The 21610-nt window shown below is 47.0% G+C and overlaps 1 protein-coding gene across 1 annotated transcript in view; it reads right to left on the bottom strand.

Annotated features, from left to right (window-relative positions):
- The window catches only part of ATM (ATM serine/threonine kinase), a 586955-nt gene that overhangs the window by 370262 nt on the left and 195083 nt on the right, over positions 1–21610 (bottom strand). Inside the window, exons 18-20 of the mRNA XM_029602465.1 lie at positions 20931–21130; positions 20751–20833; positions 20494–20649 (exon numbers count right to left, since the gene is read on the bottom strand). Of these exons, the coding sequence (XP_029458325.1) occupies positions 20494–20649; positions 20751–20833; positions 20931–21130 (439 nt within the window). The remainder of the gene's footprint in view (positions 1–20493; positions 20650–20750; positions 20834–20930; positions 21131–21610) is intronic.

The following is a 21610-nucleotide window of genomic DNA, read 5'->3' as shown; positions in this document are numbered from 1 at the left end:
ACCAAGTCTCAAACACCTGCCAAACCCACACATAGGCTAAGGAAGTGAAGAACTTTCTTGCTTGTAGCAAGGTGGCAATCATCGCAGTAGAATATCCACACTTCAGCAAGCGAGCCCTCTCAAGGGCCAAACCATAAGAGAAAACCAAGTCGGATCTTTGTGAAGAACATGTCCCTGCCGCAACAGATTCCTATGCACCAGAAACCAGAAGGGGGAGTCTACCAGGAGCCATCACAGATCCGCATACCAAAGTCTCCTGGGTCAATCTGGTGCCACCAAAAACACCATCACACTGGGACCCTCAACCCTCTGAACTATTCTGCCCAACGTGGGCCATGGGGGAAAGGCATACAGCAGCTTGTGCTCTGGCCAGTCCTGCACGAAAGCATCGATACCAAAGGACTTCGGATCTCTCCTGTGACTGAAGAATAGGGGAACCTTCGCAATGCGAGAAGTTGCCAGCAGGTCTAGAAAGCTGAAAAGCCTTGTCTGACAATACCCATTCTCCTGGGTCCAGACTCTCCCTGTTGAGTAAGTCTGCTTTTACATAGTCTTTTCCTGCAATAAGCGAGGCTGAGATCTCCTGTATTTGCACTTCTGCCCATTCCATAAGTTGGTCTATCTCCTGCCACACTTGCTGGCTCTTGGTTCTTCTCTGCCGACTGACATAAGCCACTGTCGTTGCATTGTCCGACATTATCCGGATCGCTCAACCCCGCAACCTGTCACTGAACTACAAGCATGCCAACTGGACTGCCAGGGCTTCAGCCGAAAGATGTTCCAGAGAGACTCTTCTGCACTCCAGCACCCTTGTGCTATTAGTTCTTGACAGTGAGCTCCCCAACCCTGGAGGCTCACATCCATTGTGAGTACTAATCAATCTGGCGAGTTTAGCGAAACTCCCTTTCATAGATGATCCACTTGTAACCATTACTGTAGTTGAGAGCAGACCTCCATCAGCAGGTGGAGCCGAATCGAATAGTCCTGAGACTGGGCTCCAATGAAACAGCAGGGAGCACTGAAGAGGATGCATATGCACCCTTGCCCACAGCACCATTTCCAGGGTTGCCGCCATCAAACCAACTGTAGATAGGACCACATTGTCAGGTGTATTGTGTTTTCCAAAAGACACACCTGCACCATCAACGTCTGAATACAAGCTTCCAGCAGAGAAACCTTGCCTTGCTTCATGTTGGACAGGACACCCACTCTAACGACTGAGATGGCTGAAAACTGCTCATGATTAGGTTCACCACCCAACTGAGCTACTGCAACAAGGAGATCACTTTGCGGATCACCAGGCAGCTGTCTTCCAGAGACTTGGCTTGAATCTGCCAGTTATCTCTCAACTTTGCCGCCACCAACACCATAACCATGGAAAAAGTTCTGGTAGCAGCGGCCAGAACAAAAGGCAGTGCCCGAAACTGATAATGGCACCCCAACACTGTGAAATGCAGAAAACATTGGTGCTTCTATCGGATTGGAATATGGAGGTAAGCCTCGGACAGATCCAAGGAGGTCAGATATTTCCCCGACTGCACGGCCATTATCACTGAGAGCGATGTTTCCATGTGAAAATGAATCACCTGCAAATGACAACCTATTTGAGGTCCAAGATGGGACAAAAGGAGCTCTCCTTCTTGGGCACAGCAAAATAAATAGAATATCAACCTCTATTTTCTTGAGACGTGGGCACTGGGACCACAGCCTGCTTCTTCTGTGGGGAGTGGCAGGGAGACACCATGAACATGTCCCAAGGAACAGTACAAAACTCCAGCACATTTATTTATTTATTTATTTTTAGATTTTTATATACCGGTGTTCTTGTATTAAAATACAGATCACATCGGTTTACATTGAAACATAAAAATTACGCCAAGAGGCGGTACATATAACAAGGTTATAGAACTTGGAAAACATGGAAAACAGGTTCGAAAAATAACATTGAGAAAATTGTATAGTCTCTTTGAGAAACCAAATCATAAAATAAGGCGTAATTGTCTAAGATAAATGTGATCTGCAGAAGGGATATCATATCCTTCTCGTATCACCTCCAGGACCCACTGATCCGATGTGATTTCCACCCACCTCTGATAAAGAGAGAGAGGTGATCCCCTATCTCCTGTTACTGGGGGTGGGTCGGCAAACCTTCAGTGGGAAGCTCGGGAGATTCCACAACCTGAGCCCACGCCCCGCCTGGGCTGTCTAGGAAGAAAGGACTGAGACCTACCGAAAGGTCAAGTCCTCTGAAAGGTCACTCCTCTGTAGGGTCGAAAACGCTTGGAACCCCTGGTACGACTCCTCATGCCAAAGGAGCGTGGTGTCTGCTTCTTATCCTCCAGTAACCAAGGAACCGGAGATTCGCCCCACTTACTGGCCAGTATCTCCAACTTGCTCACAAACAAGAGCGAGCCTTTAAAAGGCAATTTCATAAAGTTAGCTTTGGAGGTCGTGTTGGTCGACCAATTTCTCAGCCATAACCGACACCTGGCAGCTATTAGCAAAGCCACCCCTCTGGCTGAGAAGCGGAGCAAATCGCAGCCCGCATCTGCTAAAAAGGTGGCTGCTGGCTCCATAACTGCCCTGGAATTCACTCCAGAATCACTGACCTCTTGAGAGAGAAGTAAACAAGAATGAGCCACCAGGGAACAAAAAGAAGCTATCTGCAAGGTCATTGTCACCGCTTCAAATGCTTGCTTAAGCATGGCCTCAATCCTCCTATTGTGCACACCCATCAAGGCCACTCCTCCCTCCATGGAAATAGTCATCCGCTTAGAGATAGCACAGACAAGCGCATCCACTTTCGAAAAATGTAGATGCTCTTTCACTACTGGACCCAGAGGGTACAGGCCTTCCAAGGCCCAACCCCCTTTGAAATGGGCCTCCGGGGCATCCCACTCAAGATCAATCAATTCTTGAATGGCCTCCATAACAGGGAAAAAACAAAAGGCTTTACATCAAGAAACAAAACGGGATATTTCTTTGGCTCATACATATCTGCCCTAGGTACTCCCAGCATCTTCAACGTCTGGAAAATCAGAGCCAGTAGCTCATATCTCTATGAAAGAAGCGCAACAAAGTCCTATATGGTTCCAGTCCCAGAGGAATTTCTCCATCTTCCAGAGCGTCAGGATCAGCCTCATGATAAGGGCCATCCAGATTCCTATCGGGAGGACCTGCTGCCAATCTAGGTGTACTTCGGTGCTTAACAGTAGTACTGGGCGAGTGAGAGGTCACCGCCTGCTATTCTGACCTGACAGCATTGGACGGGGCTGAGAACCGTGCCTAAAGAAAGGATTGCAATCCTTGAAAAAATTCTACCGAAGAAAAGGCAGAAGACACCTGTGCTGTGTCCACTGAGCTACTGTCCCCCAGTTAAGTGAGTTCCAAGGTCAGGCGCCCCTCCTGACATGTCCTTACCCAGGCCATCATCAGGCTGGGAAGAACGAAGCTTAGTAAAATCAAAGGAACATAATTCTCCCTAAGCCTCTAAGCAGCGCTGGCACAAGTTAGAGGGCATACCAGGCTGAGATGCCCAAATATGACAGGCAGCACAGAGGGAAAGGCGCTTAGGTTTCTTAGCCACAGGTGCCGTTAATCTGTCAGTACACTTAACTGGTGAGTGTTCAGCTGAATTCACGTTGTAAAATTTAGGGGCACAAAAGTTAAGCATCCTAAGGCTGGGTGTTGCAAAACTATGCACACTTCCGCTATTCCAAACTTAAGTGCACAACCAATGCAGCCCAGATTGTGTGCACAGGCAGCGTGACCAAAACACTGGGTACACAACTTGGACGCACAACCAGACACACTTGCACGCACCGGCAGTCCTTAAGAGGGCAGCCTAATGTGCAGAAAAAAGCATGCGAAAACGCTGCTGTGGCCTACCACGCAATGAACAAAAAAAGGCCTAATAGCGGGGCCTAACGGACCTGGGCTGCTCAACCCGTCAGGCTGCGCAAGTCTCTTAACCTTCCTCGGAAGCAGGAATGAATGTCGGAATGGCGCACTGAGCACAGAGACCGGAGGAAGGGGGAAGGCCTAACAACAAACCCTTCTACTCTGTGTGTGTGTGTCTTTTTTTTTTTTTTTAAACCTTATCTGAGCTCAGCCTTTCCCGACTGAGTATAGAGACAGTCTCCAGCAGCGGGAGGAAGGGCATACACTGTTACTGCCGCGCTCTGCTTCCTGCATCTGCAGCCTTTCAGCTGTTTTTAACAGCTAAATCCATACCGGCTGAGAAACCAGCTGCTGGACCAAGGCAGTCTTCTGAGGGACCACAGAAATCACTTCAGGAACTCTAAACTTTGTTCTCAACTTGTGTTTAATTTATATATGATGTGTTATGATATATGATATGTTCACATTATTTAATATTGTCTGTAAAGCTTGTTGCTAATTATTGTTTATTGTAAACCGAGGTGATGTTATTAACGTGCCGCGGTATATAAAAATCACTAAATAAAATAAATAAAATAAAATAAACTGGGGAAGGGACCATTTGGTATCACCACAGGACAGTGGGACAAATTACATATCCTTTTATTTCTCTTTCTAATATATGAAGCAATCCCCAGTAGGGAGATGCATGCCCACCATATGCTGGAGACGGAGAATACTGGCAGGCTGATTTCACTGCTGGAGTATATATACTCTGATGTCAGTTTTGCTCAGTCTCCATCTGCTGGTAGAGGTGCATAACCTACTTGTCCTGAATTAATCTGTCAGGACGCTAGGAAATGGGGTTTTAAGAATGAGAGGAAAACAACCAAAACTGAAATTGCCTATGAGTAGAGGTGGTAGAGGCCAGTATTTTATAATAGATTCTGGAAACCTTTGGGATGGATATGGAGGCAATGTAAAAAAGGGGTTGAAAGGGGGACCGTGACGTCATGAGCAGTGATGGCAGCTTAATCCCTGAGCTCACTTAGCTCCCAGCTAATCAGCACGCATCTACCCTGCAACAGCAACAAAACTCCACCAAAGCGTTGCGGATAGAACCCCAGCACGGCATCAAAGAAAAAAAGATATTGACTTTCACAGGTTCTCTTTCACCAGAGAAGGTAAACGGGCACTGGATGGCATTGCTGTGGGGGAGGAGGAGGCCCAAAATGGCACAGATTCGCGGCTCCCAGTCCCGATGATTTCCAGCCGAGCCCCGACCTCGCCGGACTCTGACCACCCAAACCGAGCGGAATTCCGTGAATGGTTTGCCGGTTTGCGTACCGACATTAAAACGTATCAGCAAGAGCTCCTCACTCACATAGAGGAAATGAGGGAGGAGCTCACATGCATGGGGAACCGCGTGGATGAGCTGGGCGGGCACCTAGATGGTCAGGCAGAGCAAATTAACAACACCACGAGCACTCATGAGGCCCTGCATTTGGAAGCTTCCCAGCTGATCACTAAAATTGTTGACTTAGAAAATCTCGTGCGCAGGAGTAATGGAGAAATTACTTACCGGATAATTTCGTTTTCCTTAGTGTAGACAGATGGACTCAAGACCAATGGGTATAGTGTACTCCTGACAGCAGTTGGAGACGGATCAGATTTCAATCTGACGTCAGCCCCTAGTACATATACCCCTGCAGGAAGTGCAGTTCTTCAGTATTCTCCTCGAAAAGCATTGTGGATATATGTGTGACTGACAAATTTGATTAACTTGAATAACTTCATAACCTGGTTAAACTTTATAACTTGATCTGGTTGAATTGGCTATAGCTGGAGACCGCCAGTGCCCTCAACCAGAAAGCGACGACACCTGGTAGGATGGGTGTCCAAAGTGAAGGAAAGCATGGCTTACCCTTGTATCATTCGAAATTCCATAAGTAACGACAGCCAAGGGTGGGATGCTGAGTCCATCTGTCTACACTAAGGAAAATGAAATTATCAGGTAAGTAATTTCTCCATTTCCTAGCGTGTAGCAGATGGACTCAGGACCAATGGGATGTATAAAAGCTACTCCCGAACCGGTTGGGAGGCTGCCCGTGACCTCCCACCCAGTTCGGGAGTGAGAGGTCACTTAGTACTGCCCTTGCAAACTCCGTGTCCTCCCAAGCCTGAACATCCAGGCAGTAGAACCTGGAGAAGGTGTGGATGGAGGACCATGTCGCCGCTCTGCAAATCTCGGCGGGTGACAACATTCTGGTTTCTGCCCAGGACACTGCTTGGGCTCTAGTAGAATGGGCCTTAACCTGTAGAGGTGGTGGCTTGCCTGCATCTACGTAGGCTGCCTTGATGACTTCCTTGATCCAGCGGGCTATGGTTGCCCGCGAGGCCGCTTCCCCTCGTCTCTTCCCGCTGTGAAGGACGAATAGGTGGTCTTTTTTTCGTACGGGTTCAGACATTTCAAGGTATCTGGATAGGAGTCTGCCAATGTTGAGGTGGCGTAGACTACAAGCTTCTTCCGAATTCTTAAACTCATCTGGCGATGGTAGCGAGATGGTTTGGTTAAGATGGAAGTGCGATACCACTTTGGGAAGGAACGAAGGGACCGTGCGTAGCTGGATGGTTCCCGGGGTGAGCCTGAGGAACGGCTCATGGCAGGACAGTGCCTGTAGTTCTGAAATGCGGCGGGCTGAACAAACTGCCAGCAGGAATGCTGTCTTTAAAGTTAATAGTCGAAGAGACAGTCCTCGAAGGGGCTGGAATGTGGCTCCTGCTAGAAACTCCAGGACCAGGTTGAGATTCCAAAGAGGTACCGGCCACTTTAGGGGTGGGCGGAGGCTTTTGACTCCTTTCAGGAAGTGCGAAACATCCGAGTGAGAGGCTATGCTGTCGCCCTCGCTCTTGGTGCCGTAGCATGACAATGCGGCCACCTGTACCTTGATGGAGTTGAGGAAGACCCTTCTGTAGCCCGTTCTGCAGGAATTCCAAGATCATGGGAACTTTGACTGAGCGTGGTATGATGTCGTGGTCTTCGCACCAGGCTTCGAATACTCTCCAAATCCTTATGTACATTAAAGATGTGGAGAACTTGTGTGCTCGGAGAAGGGTGTCGATTACAGCCATCGAGTATCCGCACTGTCTCAGACGAGCCCTTTCAAGGGCCAGGCCGTAAGAGACAATCGAGCTGGATCCTCATGGAGGATCGGCCCTTGCTGAAGCAGGTCTGCGTGTGGAGGCAGCGGCAGGGGGGTCCCTGCCAGTAGTCTTCTCATGTCTGCGCACCACGGTCTTCTTGGCCAGTCTGGGGCAACCAGAAGTACTAGTCCCCTATGTAGCTGAATCTTGTGAATGATTGCGCCCAATAGGGGCCATGGCGGGAAGGCGTATAATAGAGTCCCCTGTGGCCAGGTCTGTACCAAGGCATCGATCCCCAGGGACTGAGGTTCCCGCCTGCGGCAGAAGTACCTGGGTACTTGGGCGTTGGACCGGTTTGCCAGAAGGTCCATGTCTGGTGTCCCCCACCGGTTCACTATCATTTGGAACGCTGCGGACGACAGCTTCCATTCTCCTGGGTCTAGACTTTCTCTGCTGAGGTAGTCCGCCGTGATGTTGTATTTCCCGGCGATGTGGACAGCCGAGATCTCCTGGAGATTTACTACCGCCCACGACATTAGGTGGTCTATTTCCAGAGACACCTGTTGGCTTCTGGTTTCCCCCTGACGGTTGATGTAGGCCACTGTTGTGGCATTGTCAGACATTACTCTGGCCGCTTTGTCTCGGAGTCTGTGAACGAACCGTAGGCAGGCTAGTCTGACCGCCCGCGCTTCTAGGCGGTTGATGTTCCATCCAGACTCTTCTGCGTTCCACTGTCCTTGGGAGGTTAGCTCCTCGCAGTGTGCTCCCCATCCTCGTAGGCTGGCGTCTGTGATGAGCAGGGTCCAGGTTGGTGAAGATAGTCTTGTTCCCTGGCTCAAGTGGCTGACCTGCAGCCACCATCGTAGCTGGGTCCGAACTCTGCCTGGGGGTGGTAGACGTACGGCGTAGTTCTGAGACAGTGGATTCCATCGCGATAGAAGTGAGCGCTGTAGGGGTCTCATTTGAGCTCGTGCCCATGGCACTACTTCCAGTGTGGATGCCATCAGACCGAGTACTTGTAGGTAATCCCATGCTGTGGGGCAAGGTTTGCTCAGCAGATTTTGTAACCGATTCCTCAGTTTTGATCTCCTTGTGGGAGTCAGGCTGACCTTGTCTTCTTTGGTGTCGAATCGGACTCCTAGGTATTCCAGAGACTGTGAGGGTTGTAGACAATTTTTGCTTGTGTTGACCACCCATCCGGGGCTCTCCAGTAGAGTTTTGACTCTGTTGGTTGCTCGGAGACTTTCCTCTGGGGATTTCGCCCTGATTAGCCAATCGTCTAGGCAAGGGTGTACAAGGATTCCTTCCTTCCTTCCTCAGTGTTGCCGCCACCACCACTATGATCTTTGTGAATGTCCAGGGTGCTGTGGCTAACCCGAAGGGTAGTGCCCGGAACTGGTAGTGACGGTCCAGGATTTTGAAGTGTAGGAAGCGCTGATGTTTCTGATGGGTTGGGATGTGTAGATAGGCTTCCGAAAGATCCAGGGATGTGAGAAACTCTCCCGTTTGTATCGCCCTTATTACAGAGCGTAGGGTTTCCATGTGGAAGCGGGGAATCCTCAGGTGGCGGTTGACCGACTTGAGGTCCAGGATGGGCCTGAATGTCTCCTCTTTCTTGGGGACGACAAAATAGATGGAATAATGCCCAGTATTTATTTCTTGTGGAGGTACTGGGGTTATGGCCTCGAGGGCCAGTAGTCTGGTCAGTGTAGCTTCCACTGCCACCCTTTTGGAGAGGTCGTGGCAGGGGGATTCCATGAACTTGTCCGGAGGTGTTCGTAGGAAATCCAGGGAGTACCCCTCTCGAATGATGGTTAGGACCCACTTGTCCGAAATTATCTCGACCCATCTGTGGTAGAATAGGGCTAGTCTGCTCCCTATGGCTTCTTCCCTTGGACAGGTTGGCTGAATCTCATTGTGGGGTGCGGATGGGGCCTGGACCCAAACTGGTTCCCCTTTTGTTGTGCTTGTTCCGAAAGGATTGGTTTCTGCCCATAGGGCGGGGCGCTTGATAATTATTTCTGTATGGGTTGAAGTGCTGTGAACCTCTGCCCCTGGAGGACCGGGGGAAGGGTCGCTGGTTTTTCTTAATCCTGTCCTCCGGTAGGCGTGGCAATGGGGACTCGCCCCATTTGTTAGCCAGTTTCTCTAGAATTCCACCCATGAGATAGACGCTGGGTCCAAGCTAAGGGGCGCCGTGTCCCTGGGGGGTCGCCGTTTGAGGGGGTGTCCCGCTGGAATTTGCTAGGTCCGGGGTACTCACTGAGGAGCTAGTACTCGGCCCTGAGTGGGACTGGCCCTGGACTGGATCTCCCAGGACCTCCTCGCACTGAACGCACAGGGCGTTGGCCTCTTCGTTTTGTGCGGCTCTAATGTGGCATGCTGGGCAGAGGCCTTGAGCCTTGATCTCCGTTTCCGGTGGTACCATGGGTATAGGCGCGTAAATCCTTATGCGCTCCGGTGCGCCTAAGATGTGTGCGGGTTGTGCGCGCAGGTATGCGCCCAGCCCGGTAGGCGCGCAATGCGCGTATAACTTATGCGCACGGCACTTGTGCGTGTAACTTTATGCGCACTTGTATTTTGTGCACCTAGCTAGCCTTGTGCGCCTGGATCAAGACGGCAGACAGGGCGGCGAATAGGGCCAAGATAGCGACGGCGACCACGCGGGCAATATGGGGACTACCTTGGAGGGTCTCCACGTGGGAGGACCCTTGGATCTAGCCGGGGCCTGGCCCTGTTAGGGCGGATCAACCTGGCGTCACTGGTCCCGGCCGGCGACCTGTGCGACTCCTCGACCTCGGAGACCGGAGTCTATGAAGAAGATTTCTACCTTACCTTGTCTTCGGCGCTTCCCGGTTTCGTTCCGGGCGGTCTCCGGCTGCGGGGGGAGAGGGCAAATACCTTCACTGCCGTGCTCGAGGATGCACCCGCTGCCTCTCAGCCGCGCCCGAGATCGGGGGGCTAGGTCCCCGCCGTGGATTGGCTGCCGGACCAAGGCTTATTTCCGAGGGACCACGGAAATCACCTTGGGAATTCTCAACTGGGGGAGAGACCCGAGGGTATCACCGCAGGAGAGCGGGGCTCGTCTGTAGAGGTAGGTTTTATTCTGATTTTGGGTTTTCTCTGTTGATTTTGTTCTAACGCTGTGAGAGCGTGCAGATAGTCCCTAACTGCTATGGAGACGGAAAATACTGAAGAGCTGCACTTCCTGCAGGGGTATATGTACTAGGGGCTGACGTCAGAATGAAATCTGATCCATCTCCAACTATCAGTAGTACACTATACCCATTGGTCCTGAGTCCATCTGCTAGACGCTAGGAAATCTTAGATTTCGGGGGTTCCCCGAGGCTGAAGGCCCTGAAACTGCACAGCTCTCATTCAGCGATTTTGCCAGCAGCTTTTGCGTGCTTCAAATCCTACTGATGGCTACACACCGCCGGAGATTCGGCTTGATCGGGCACATAGGGCTCTCCAAGCCCCGCAACCCAACTGCACTAAGGATATTATTGTGTGCTTCAAAGATTATCCAGTGAAAGAAATGATTGCCATTGCAGCCAGAGCTAAAACCGTGTGGCCATGGGAGGGCAGTGACATAGCCATCTTCCCTGATCTCTTAGCTGCCACCGTACAGAGCAGATAAACCTTTCGGGAAATAATATCTTTTCTTAGCACCAAAAACATTAAATATCGATGGTTACACCCATTTGGGATCTCCTTTGTATTGGAAGGCATCATCCATAAAGCTCTGGTACCTGCTGACATAGTACCAGCTCTCACAACATGTGGCTTCGCCAGCAATCAGGAGCAGGCAGTAGTGCACAGGGGCCCTGCCATACGACCACCATATCCAGCTTGGCAACATACAGGCAAAAGAAATAGAAGGCTGCAACGCCAATCAGGCACCCCCTGCTAACAGCCAAGGCACTGCTTGAAAAGCTAACAACGTCTTAGTCAACCCAGGAAAATAATGTTCTCTAACACTGGGGTACCTTACGTTAAACCTGCAGTTTTCTGAAGTGATTTTTTGTCTATCCATCTCACTGTTAATGATGTTACTATCTGTTTTTACATTTAATTGTTGTTTGCAGACCTAAAGTACTTACAGTTCTCACATGCTATGACCGGGAGTGGGGTTCCATGGAGAGACTCCTCACCAACAAGTGACACTCACACTCCCCTGACTAGGGGATGGCGAATTCCTACGTGGAGGGATATGCAGGCTTTTTTCCAAAATTAGGGACGCTTTTAGCTCCCAGGGTTCTCATGCTAGCAAGCTGGTTCTAATACATTGGTAACTATTTTCTGTCATATCTGGGCTTTCTTAGGGATGGGAGTACCTCTGGGCAAGGACTCTTATATTTATTTATTTTTCATTTTTATATACCGATGTTCCTGTATAGAATACATATCGCACCGGTTTACAGAGAACTGAACTGTCGCCTCAGGGGCGGATACATTGGAACAAGGTTGAAACTGAAACTTACAGAGAACCAGTGGAATGCAATTCAAAACATGATTAGCAAAATAAAGTACAATTCAAAACATTTACAAATTCAAATTCAGAATATATTTACAGTGGGATTGGTGGACCTGTGTCTATAAAGCTCGATTCATCGGCTCTAAGCTCTCAGGGAATGCTTGGCTAAATAGCCAAGTCTTTAGCTTCTTTTTGAATACCGAAAGGCAGGGTTCTTGGCGGAGGTCCAGAGGGAGCGAGTTCCAAAGTGAGGGACCAGCTGTGGAAAGGGCCTGTTTCCTAAGTGAGGTTTTGGCCGGCTGGGTTTGTAGCATATCCTTGTACGCTCTTCTGATGGGTCTCATGGTAGTGTGCTGCTGAAGTTGGAAGGTTAGGTTGAAGGGGGAGATGTTGTGTAAGGCCTTATGGAATATCATGAGTGCTTTAAAGAGTATCCTGAATTTAACTGGCAGCCAGTGAAGGTTCTGGAGGATAGGGGTGATGGGTTCCCTTTTATTGGTGTTTGTGAGGATCCTGGCCGTCGCGTTCTGGACCATCTGAAGTAGTTTGATTGTGCTGGCGGGTAGGCCCAGAAGGAGTGAGTTGCAGTAATCCAGTTTCAGGAGGATGATAGATTGTAGTACCAGTCGGAAATCACGGAAGTGCAGAAGTGGTTTTAATTTTTTTTAATACTTGCAATTTAAAGACGCATTCCTTGGTGGTGGTGTTAATGAATTTGCTTAGGTTGAGTTGGTTACCACACTAGCCAACATGCCAAATTACAACCCATTCCATTCATGCTACCTGCACAATTAAGCCCAATTTAGCAATCCCTTCGCTTCATCAGCTCACTTCAAAGATTTTCCTAATTCCATCATGTACACAGAATCTCAGCAAGTTTAAACATGGTCTCTTTTCATGTCTCTTTTTTCCTTACGCTATAATATAATTTATGCGCCATATAATATATTATGTTTATCCCTTTTATTGTGATCCAAGTTTTTTTTTTTGCCCTGTTCTATGTAATTGCATTCTTACATGCCTGTTCTCTGAGTTACAATGTAAACCGAGATGATATATAAATTGTTACATGAATCCCGGTATATAAAAATGTTAAATAATAAATAAATAATAAATAGTAGCACACCGAGGTCTCTTACATGCATTGATGTGCTGGAGAGTTGGGAAGAAATTGGGGGGTTAAGCGGAATGCAGTTGTCTGGGGCTATTAGGAGGATTTCGGTTTTGTTGGTGTTAAGGACAAGGTTGAGATTGGTGAGTAGGTTGTTGATTGCAGTAAGGCAACTATTCCAAAAAGACCATGTTTTATGGAGTGATTCAGCTATGGGATGAGGATCTGTATGTCATCCGCGTATAAGAAGTGCGTTAGCTTGAGGTTGGTTAGTAGATGGCAGAGTGGGAGGAGGTAAATATTGAATAGCATGGGTGACAGTGATGATCCTTGGGGTACCCCCATATTTGATCTGATAGGGTGTGACTCTGTTATTGATCCTGACCTTGTATACCTGTTTTCTAGAAATGATTTGAACCAGTTGAGCGCCGATCCTGTGATGCCGATGTCTGCTAGACGCTGTAGAAGGGACGTGTGGTTCACGGTGTCGAACGCTGCGGAGAGATCCAGAAGTGCGAGTAGGAATGGTTGACCTTTTTCCAGGTTAAGGAGAATGGTGTCAGAGAGCGAGGCTAGTAGAGATTCAGTGTTCAGGGCCTTTCGGAATCTGAATTGATTTGGGGTGAGGATGTCATTTTCTTCTAAGTATTCGGATAGTTGTCTGTTTACTATCTTCTCCATGAGTTTGGCGATCATTGGAAGGTTAGCTATAGGGTGGAAGTTGGCTGGGTCTGAGGGTAGCAGGTTGAGTTTTTTTTAGGAGAGGCTTGAGCATCGTAAGCTTGAGTTGGTCTGGGACATGACCTTGAGACAATGAGCAGTTTATGATGTCTGCTACTGGTTTGGCGATGATGTTTGGAATGGAGAAAAGCAGGTTGGACGGTATGTGATCTAAAGGATGAGACGAAGGTTTCAGCTTCTTAAGGATATTTTCTATTTCTAATGCGGATGTCAGCTCGAAGGTGGCAAGGGTAGCTGGGGTTGAATTTTGTTGCTGGAGGGTTGAGTGCGCAAGTTGGGAACCGGTGGTGGATAAGTAATTAGGATGAGGAGAAGGCCCCGTGAGGGGTGTGACGAGGGTGGCGATTTTTCTCTCGAAGAAGTCCGCCAGTTCATTGGCCTTGTTGGTAGCTTGGTCGTCTGGGATGAGGGGAGTAGCTGGTTTTGTGAGGGCTGATACGTAGGTAAAACAATGCTCTGGAGTCAAAGATAAAGTGGTAGATCTTTTTAGAGAAGAATTCTTGGTTCTGTTGATGACATTTCTGTAGGCGTTTAGGCAGGATTTGAAGGCAGAGAGGGTCGTTGTGGAAGGGTTTTTACGCCACCTGTGTTCTTTACATCTGAGCTCCTGTTTGAGCAACTTCAGCTCGGGGGTGAACCAGGGTTTCCTGTTGTCCTTATCCGGATGGAGTGTTTTTGTGGTCATGGGCACACTTGATCTGCGACTTTGTTGGTGATGTTAATCCAAGATGTAGTGGCAGTGTTGACGTCAGAGAGGTCGAGGTGAACTAGTTCCTTGGAAAGATGCGAGCTGAGAAGTTCTCCGCAGCAAGGTTTCCTGATGGATACTGAGGTTAAATGGGTTGCTTGGGGAGGGTGCTCCTTGATATCTAGAACCGTGGAGATGATTTGGTGGTCCGTCCAAGGGACTGGTGAGCATGTTGGGTTGGTGTAGGGGGATATTCCATCGATTATGAAGATAAGGTCTAGCGTGTGACCTGCTTTATGAGTAGGATTGTTGACGATTTGTCTAAATCCCATGTGGCTGAGTATAGTGAGTAGGGTTTCGCAATTTGTGGAGCGTGGTTGAGCGTCAACATGAAGGTTAAAGTCTCCCATCAGGATGGCTGGTTTTTCGGCATTAAAGTGTTTAGCGGTGAGTTCGATGATGGGGGAAGGGTCTGCTTCGAGAATTCCTGGAGGGGCGTAGATTAGTCCGATTTGGAGGTATTTTGATTTAAAGAGGGCAAATTCCAGGTTGGCTGAAGCATTTGTGAACTGTAGGATAAGGCCTAGTTCTTTTTTGGCTGCCAGGAGCAGCCCTCCTCCTCTTTTTTTGAGCCTGGAATAGAGAGGAGGTCATAGGCCTGGATAGGGAGCTGGTTTATTAATACTGTGTCTATGGGTTTTAACCAGGTTTCTGTGATAGCACAGATGTCTGGTTTAGTTTCTGAAAGGAAGTCGTTGAGTATGTGCGTTTTCCTGGTGATTGATTGCGCATTGAATAAGGTCAGAGAGAATAAAGCCAGGCCGAGAATTTAAGTGACTGGGGATGTCATGATGGGAATGAGCCTCTGTTGGCGGTTGAGTGAGTGAGTATAGGGCTTCAGGAGTCTCGTCAAGTGGTTGTAAATTATGGGAATGGTGAAGGAACGCATCCTGGCTGGAACGTCAGCGAGAAGAGTCAGGCAGATAGAGTGGGCTAGTTGGTGAGGTGCCTGCGGCTGTGATGGGCAGCTGGACGCTGTTGCTTACTTGATTGTTGGATTGCGAAGGGATACCGGAGTGTGAAGCTGGAGCCACTGAAAGGGTTGTTGGGAGATAGAGGTAGCAGATGATTGTAGGACAGGATGTGTGGGAGGAGGCTTCTCTCGGGGTTGCACAAAGGGGCGCACAAAGGGGCCTGCTCCTTTGTCGCGCACCTTTGTCGCGCAACGCTCGGCACCTAGGAGCCGCGAGAAATTTAAAGGCCAATCGGGGCTGTCCCCCGATTGGCTGGTCATCGTGTGCGCCTGCGTGCTGGATTGGCTGCCGCCGAAGAGAGGAAGACGACCGGCTGTAGAGCGTCAGCGGAGGGAGGAAGAGACTGCCTCATGGTCGGCGCTGGAGGCGGTCGCGGGTAAGAGAGAATTAACAGGCCTTACACCCTGGCAGGTCTCCGGCACCGATCGCGCAGGCCCTGCACTGCTCTGAGGCTCCTTCTCCTCCTGCAGCTTCTCACTGAAAAGGGCTCTGTCCAGGAGCCGTGAGAAATTTAAAGGCCAATCGAGGCTGTCCCCCGATTGGCTGGTCGTCGTGTGCACCTGCGCGCTGGATTGGCTGCCGCCGAAGAGAGGAAGAAGACCGGCTGTAGAGCGTCAGCGGATGGAGGAAGGGACTGCTTGCTTCGTGGTCGGCGCTGGAGGCGGTCGTGGGTAAGAGAGAATTAACAGGCCTTACCCCGGCGGGTCTCCGGCGCCGATCGCGCAGGCCCTACACTGCTCTGAGGCTTCCTTCTCCTCCTGCAGCTTCTCGCTGAAAAGGGCTCTGTCCGGGAGCCGCTGTCTTGGGGATCTCCTACAAATCTCTTAGAATTTCAGTACACTAAACCACTCACAGCAGGTCCAAATGGGAGGGCATTCGCAACTTTTGAGGGATGGGGGGTGGATTCTCATTTCTTGTGTATTTTCAGAGGTTCTAATTTCACATGAGCTATGATGGCTTTACAGCTCTTCTCAATCAATGTCAAAGGTCTAAATTCTCCACAAAAACGGTCCTTTTTCTTTAAGGAATTGGGAATATCCCCCCTCCGATATAGTATTTGTCCAGGAGACACATCTCTCCAGCGAACATGATAGTCTTATGAAATCCTCCAAATACGCTACACAATACTACTCAGCAAACAATAAACAGGCTAAGTATGTGGGGGTGGGTATCCTATTTGCCTCTCATCTGGTATTTGAATTTATAAAGTGTATTAGAGACCCACAGGGTCGATACATATTGCTTTGTATTAAGATCAATGATTCTGACCTCACCCTTCTCAATCTTTATGCCCCTAACAAAGATCAGGCTGTATTTTTTAAGCAAAACCATCAACTTTTGATTATTGGCGGTGATTTTAATGTAGTCTTATCACCGAATCTAGATACCTCTAAGGGTCACTCTTATACTGCCATGACTCATACCCGGGGCCCTTAAGCACTGCTTACGGATCATCATTTGGTAGATGCATGGCGGGTGAGATTCCCTCATTCCCGCTCATATTCTTATTTCTCTAGAGCGCATAACTCATACTCCCAAACTGATTATTTTTTGATCGATAGATCACTCTACCATTCAGTCCGGACAGTGGAGGTGGGTATAATTACCTGGTTCGACCATACTCCAATCTCAGTTTCGTTTCAACTACACACGGGCAATAATGGCAACAGATTCTGGAGGCTTAATAATTCTCTCCTCCAACATCAATCATTTCTACAAACGTCTCACCATATCCAAATTTTTTTTCAGATCAACACCACCTCGGTGAATTCACCATTACTTGTATGGGATTGCTTTAAATCTTTTATATGGGGACATTTCATCTCAAGATCCTCATATGTAAAGCACAAAAAGAATGCAGCCTGTTCTTATCTCAGGGACAAAATTACACAGCTAACTTCTCAACACATTCAATCAGGTTTGCAAAGTATACTAATCAAACTAACCAAAACCAGAGAAGATCTACATAGATTGGAATCTGATCAATTAGCGCATCAACTAAATATTACCCGCCAGATCCATTTTGTGTGTGGGGGTGGGGGTGGGGGGGAATAAGGCTGGAAAACTGCTAGTACATCAATTGAAAAAACTCACCTATCAAAATCACATTCTAAAAATAAAGAATGAACAAGGCAAAATAGTCTCTACTAATTTGGAAATTACCCAACAATTCCTTAAATTCTATCAAACATTATATGCGGCCGAACAGCATATATCTACTTCAGATATTGATAGCTATTTACAATCTGTGGCTCTCCTGAGACTCACGGAGGACATGCGCTCCATACTCAATGCAGAGGTTACAACCCCTGAAATTCTCAGGGCCATTAAAACTCTTAAAGTGGGTAAGGCCCCAGGACCAGATGGCCTCACGGCTAAATTTTATAAATCCTTTGGTCCCCTTCTGGTATCTCACTTGCAAAAACATTTTAATTATTTATGTGAGGGGGGTCTACTGCTACCAGATTCAAATAGAGCGGGAATAACAATCATCGCTAAACCAGGAAGAGACCCTGCTTTATGTGCCTCTTACCGGCCCATTTCATTGATCAATTTAGTTCTTAAACTACTAGCTAAAATATTAGCGGACAGGCTAAATTGCTTCATTGCAAAAATTATTCACCCTGACCAAGTGGGCTTCATACCGGGACGCATGGCCAGTGATAACATGCGGAAAATTCTTAATATTCTCTGGGGAATCTCCCAAACCATGTCTGACTACCTTCTACTAGCCATCGATGCTGAAAAGGCCTTTGATATGGTTCATTGGCCTTTTCTCTTTCGCACACTCACAGCTATGGCCTTTGGTGACCCGTTTCAAAATAGGCTGATGGCGCTTTACCACTCCCCCACAGCAAGCCTGAAAATAAATGGTCAATATTCCCCTCTTTTTCAGATCCAGCAGGGAACCAGGCAGGAATGCCCATTTTCCCCTATCCTTTTTGCTATCTTCCTGGAACCACTTGCCATACATACACGAACCAACTCCCAAATTAAAGGTTTTTCTCTTAAGGATACAATACAAATTATCGCTATTTGCCGATGATATTCTATTTACAGTTGGTCAACCAGCCACCACTCTCCCAGAGTTAGAAACAGAACTTGCATGCTATAGTGCGGTTTCCGGATTTAAAATCAATTGGGATAAGTCGGAGATCCTGAACATCTTATGTCCTCCATCTTTAGTTAATCTTCTCCAGTCTTCTCATCCTTTCAAATGGGCACCCCGTAAGTTGAAATATCTGGGAGTTAAATTGAGTAAACATTCCACTGATTTATTTCAGCTTAATTATACCCCCCTACTTAACAGTATTGATCAGGATCTAATCAGGTGGAACTCCTTGCCGTTAACCTGGCTGGGTCATCTGGCGACCCTGAAAATGAATGTATTACCACGATTACTGTATCTCTTTCAGACTTTACCTATTCCCATTAGCAATGCTACACTGAAAGGATGGCAAAAGAAACTACTCCGCTTCCTGTGGAAATGTAGACCTCCGCGGATAGCCAGAATGGTTCTTTTCCAACCTAAAGCCCAAGGAGGCTTAGGTCTCCCAAATCTTGCTTGGTATTTTGCTGCGGCTCAACTACATCCCATTATTGACTGGCACCATACTACAGATGTAAAATCATGGGTCCAGCTGGAACAAACTTGCTTATAGGAGATGCCTAGCTCAGCTCTTATTTGGCAACCCAGCACTACCTGGCGACCGACATCTACCATGTCGCCATACACCCGACACACTCTTAATATTTGGCGACCTTGGAAGAGAAAGCTAGTGGGTGAGGCGGTTTACTTTCTCCAGACTTCCCTATTTCACAACAAATCCTTCTCACCAGGCCTTCCCAAAACAGCTTATCTCACATGGAAATCTCAAGGATTACATCAAATATCCCATCTCATTTCATGTGTCACCATTACTCCTTTCACTACTCTTCAAAAGGACTATCAATTCACCACGACTGAGTTTCTTCCCTACATGCAACTTCGCCACTTCATTTATGTGATTCGTTCACAAAATCTATTATCTACCGAGAGATCGCTATTCGAGGGATATTGAACCAATCCCACTTCATCTGGAGGCTTAATTTCTAAACTACATTAAGTTATTGATGTCCAGCCAACCATCTAACCCTGCACACATAGCGGCTTGGGAACAGGACATGGATCGCTCATATTCTAAGGATGAATGGGAGAACATTTTCACACACCAATCACAAGGCTCCATCTCGGCACAGATTATGGAAGCTAATTTCAAAGATTTATATCGTTGGCACCTCACCCCAGATCACCTAAATCGCTTTTGCCCCTCCAACACCCCACACTGCTGGAGTAATTGCCATCACTTGGGAACGTACTTGCATATGTGGTGGGACTGCCCCCATATACAAACTCTGTGGACATATGTTTCCAGGATCCTGACGGAGATCCTTGAGCTGCCTATTCATCTCACCAAGGACCAAGCACTTCTCTTTCTCTTTGATGAGGTGCTGCCATCACAGGCTCAAACTTTTATTCAACAGGTTTGCACTGGCGCAAAAATGGAAATAGCACATACTTGGAAAAGACCCATCCCATCGACCTCTTCTGAACCCTTAACATGTCGGGACAGGGCATGTACTCTATCATTTAATGGCACTGAAATATGGAATCCATACATCTCCTGGAGACAATTGTCATTTTCAACGTCTACTCCATAACCATTTTCTTTTATTGTGTTTGTTTTTTCAGAAAAACCTTATCACAGATTTCTATAACAACTTTTACCAATGTATCACTATTGACCAATAATTGTGTGGCATGAAAGGGGGGAGGGAACAGGGGGGAAAATATGCAAACTGGAAAAAGCTGTTTTAATATGATGTTGTTTATTCTGTATGTTTGAATATGTAACTGAATAACAGCAATAAAAAAAAAAAAAAAGGGGGTTGAAAGTTCAAGTAAAAGACTTGCTGAGTAGGGTACAGATGTTGGGTTCAGTATGGGATTTTATATGCTCATCTACCTAAAAATGAAGAATCACTATTGGGCAGAATGGATGGATTAATTTGGTCCTTTTCTGTTATGATTTAGTCTATTACTATGTAATTGATTTACAAAAAGCATATCAGAAGTTGAACAGCACTGTATTTCCTGCCAATTTTACCCTCTCATTTTCTTTTAAATGCATCTCATCTTTTGACATATTTAGAATGATATATTAACTAGGGATTAAAGGATTGTAAATTGAAGATTTGCAGCCAGCTTCCTGAAAATATTGAGAAAATCCAGAATCGAATATGGGACGAACTAGGGCACATCTTACCCAACATGTTTGACACCCAGAAAACTATCACTCAGATATGAGTTCAACTACCAGCAGAATCTATAACTTATCCAGCTTTGAAACAAGCTCCATTACAGAAAACTCAGACATACCAAAAAGCTTGAATGATTGTCAGAAACTGTCCTTGGGCATTGTTTGTTTCTTCAGCATCTGTCTGGTCCTGAACCAGACTTGCTATTATGGGAAGGAGGTGAGTAAGAATAGCTGCACAGACTTCCTGATCTCGCCGATAGAAGGAACACAAGTCTCTATAAAGCACAGAACAAAAAGATGTTCAGTTAGAACAGACATGAACAAGTAACTGGTTCACTAAAGAAATATAAATATTTAAATTGAAACGTTGTCTTACGGAAGAGGTTTCAAAAGCATGACAACATCTTCAACTGGCAAGAGATTTTCTTTAATTGGCAGCTCCTTTAAAAGGGTTAAATACTACAATATGAAATAAAATATGTTTCAGTTTATACCTTTTAGCAAATTACTTATTTTCATGATAGCCAAATATATTTTTTTATAGCAGCACACTCACCACTTTAAGCTGAAGAGACTTAGTGATGTCTAATGTACTACTGTTGATGAATGAAAGCAGTTTCTTGCGTATGTCAGGAGCTCGGAAGGAAACTGAGTGGAACTGGGCTCCAGTTACACACAAAGACAAGAACCTCAAGATGTCTAGGAGAAGCATGTCCTGTTTGGTCAGGTGTTCTTCAGCAAGTGGACTCACTGCACCTATTAAGAAAAACATTTTTGTGTGTAAGAAGCTAAAAAAATATGCCATAAAGCACACAGAAATAAAGGCAAACTTTTAAAACTGTGCTTTATTTTAGCAATTTCCTGTATGAGTTAATTTACAATAAAGTAAAAAGTCAACACTACTACATTATAGGGTATTTTCTACAGGCCATACTTGGGGTGGGGGGGGGAATCACTCCATAATGCAGTGCTGTATAGTCTGCTCCATCTGACAGAAACTTTAAACAAACTGACAAATAGAAAGCTACTAAAAAATTTTCTTCTTTTGTAAGTACCCCCTATGCCTTCATTTCCTCAACATGTGTGACAAAAAAGGGACTTGTTCTACCTATGTTGTACCAGCTTGAACATGTAGTGGTGACTGCTACACCACCAGGTGTAAAAGTTGTGCTTTAACACAGCTGAATGGGTTACACAGTACAGAACAGCACCGATAAATGTCACAAATAACTATGG

Source organism: Rhinatrema bivittatum, chromosome 5 (assembly GCF_901001135.1).
Source record: "Rhinatrema bivittatum chromosome 5, aRhiBiv1.1, whole genome shotgun sequence".
Taxonomy (NCBI): Eukaryota; Metazoa; Chordata; class Amphibia; order Gymnophiona; family Rhinatrematidae; genus Rhinatrema; species Rhinatrema bivittatum.
The sequence above is the reverse complement of the archived record's forward strand: the minus strand, read 5'-3'. Positions and strand labels throughout refer to the sequence as shown.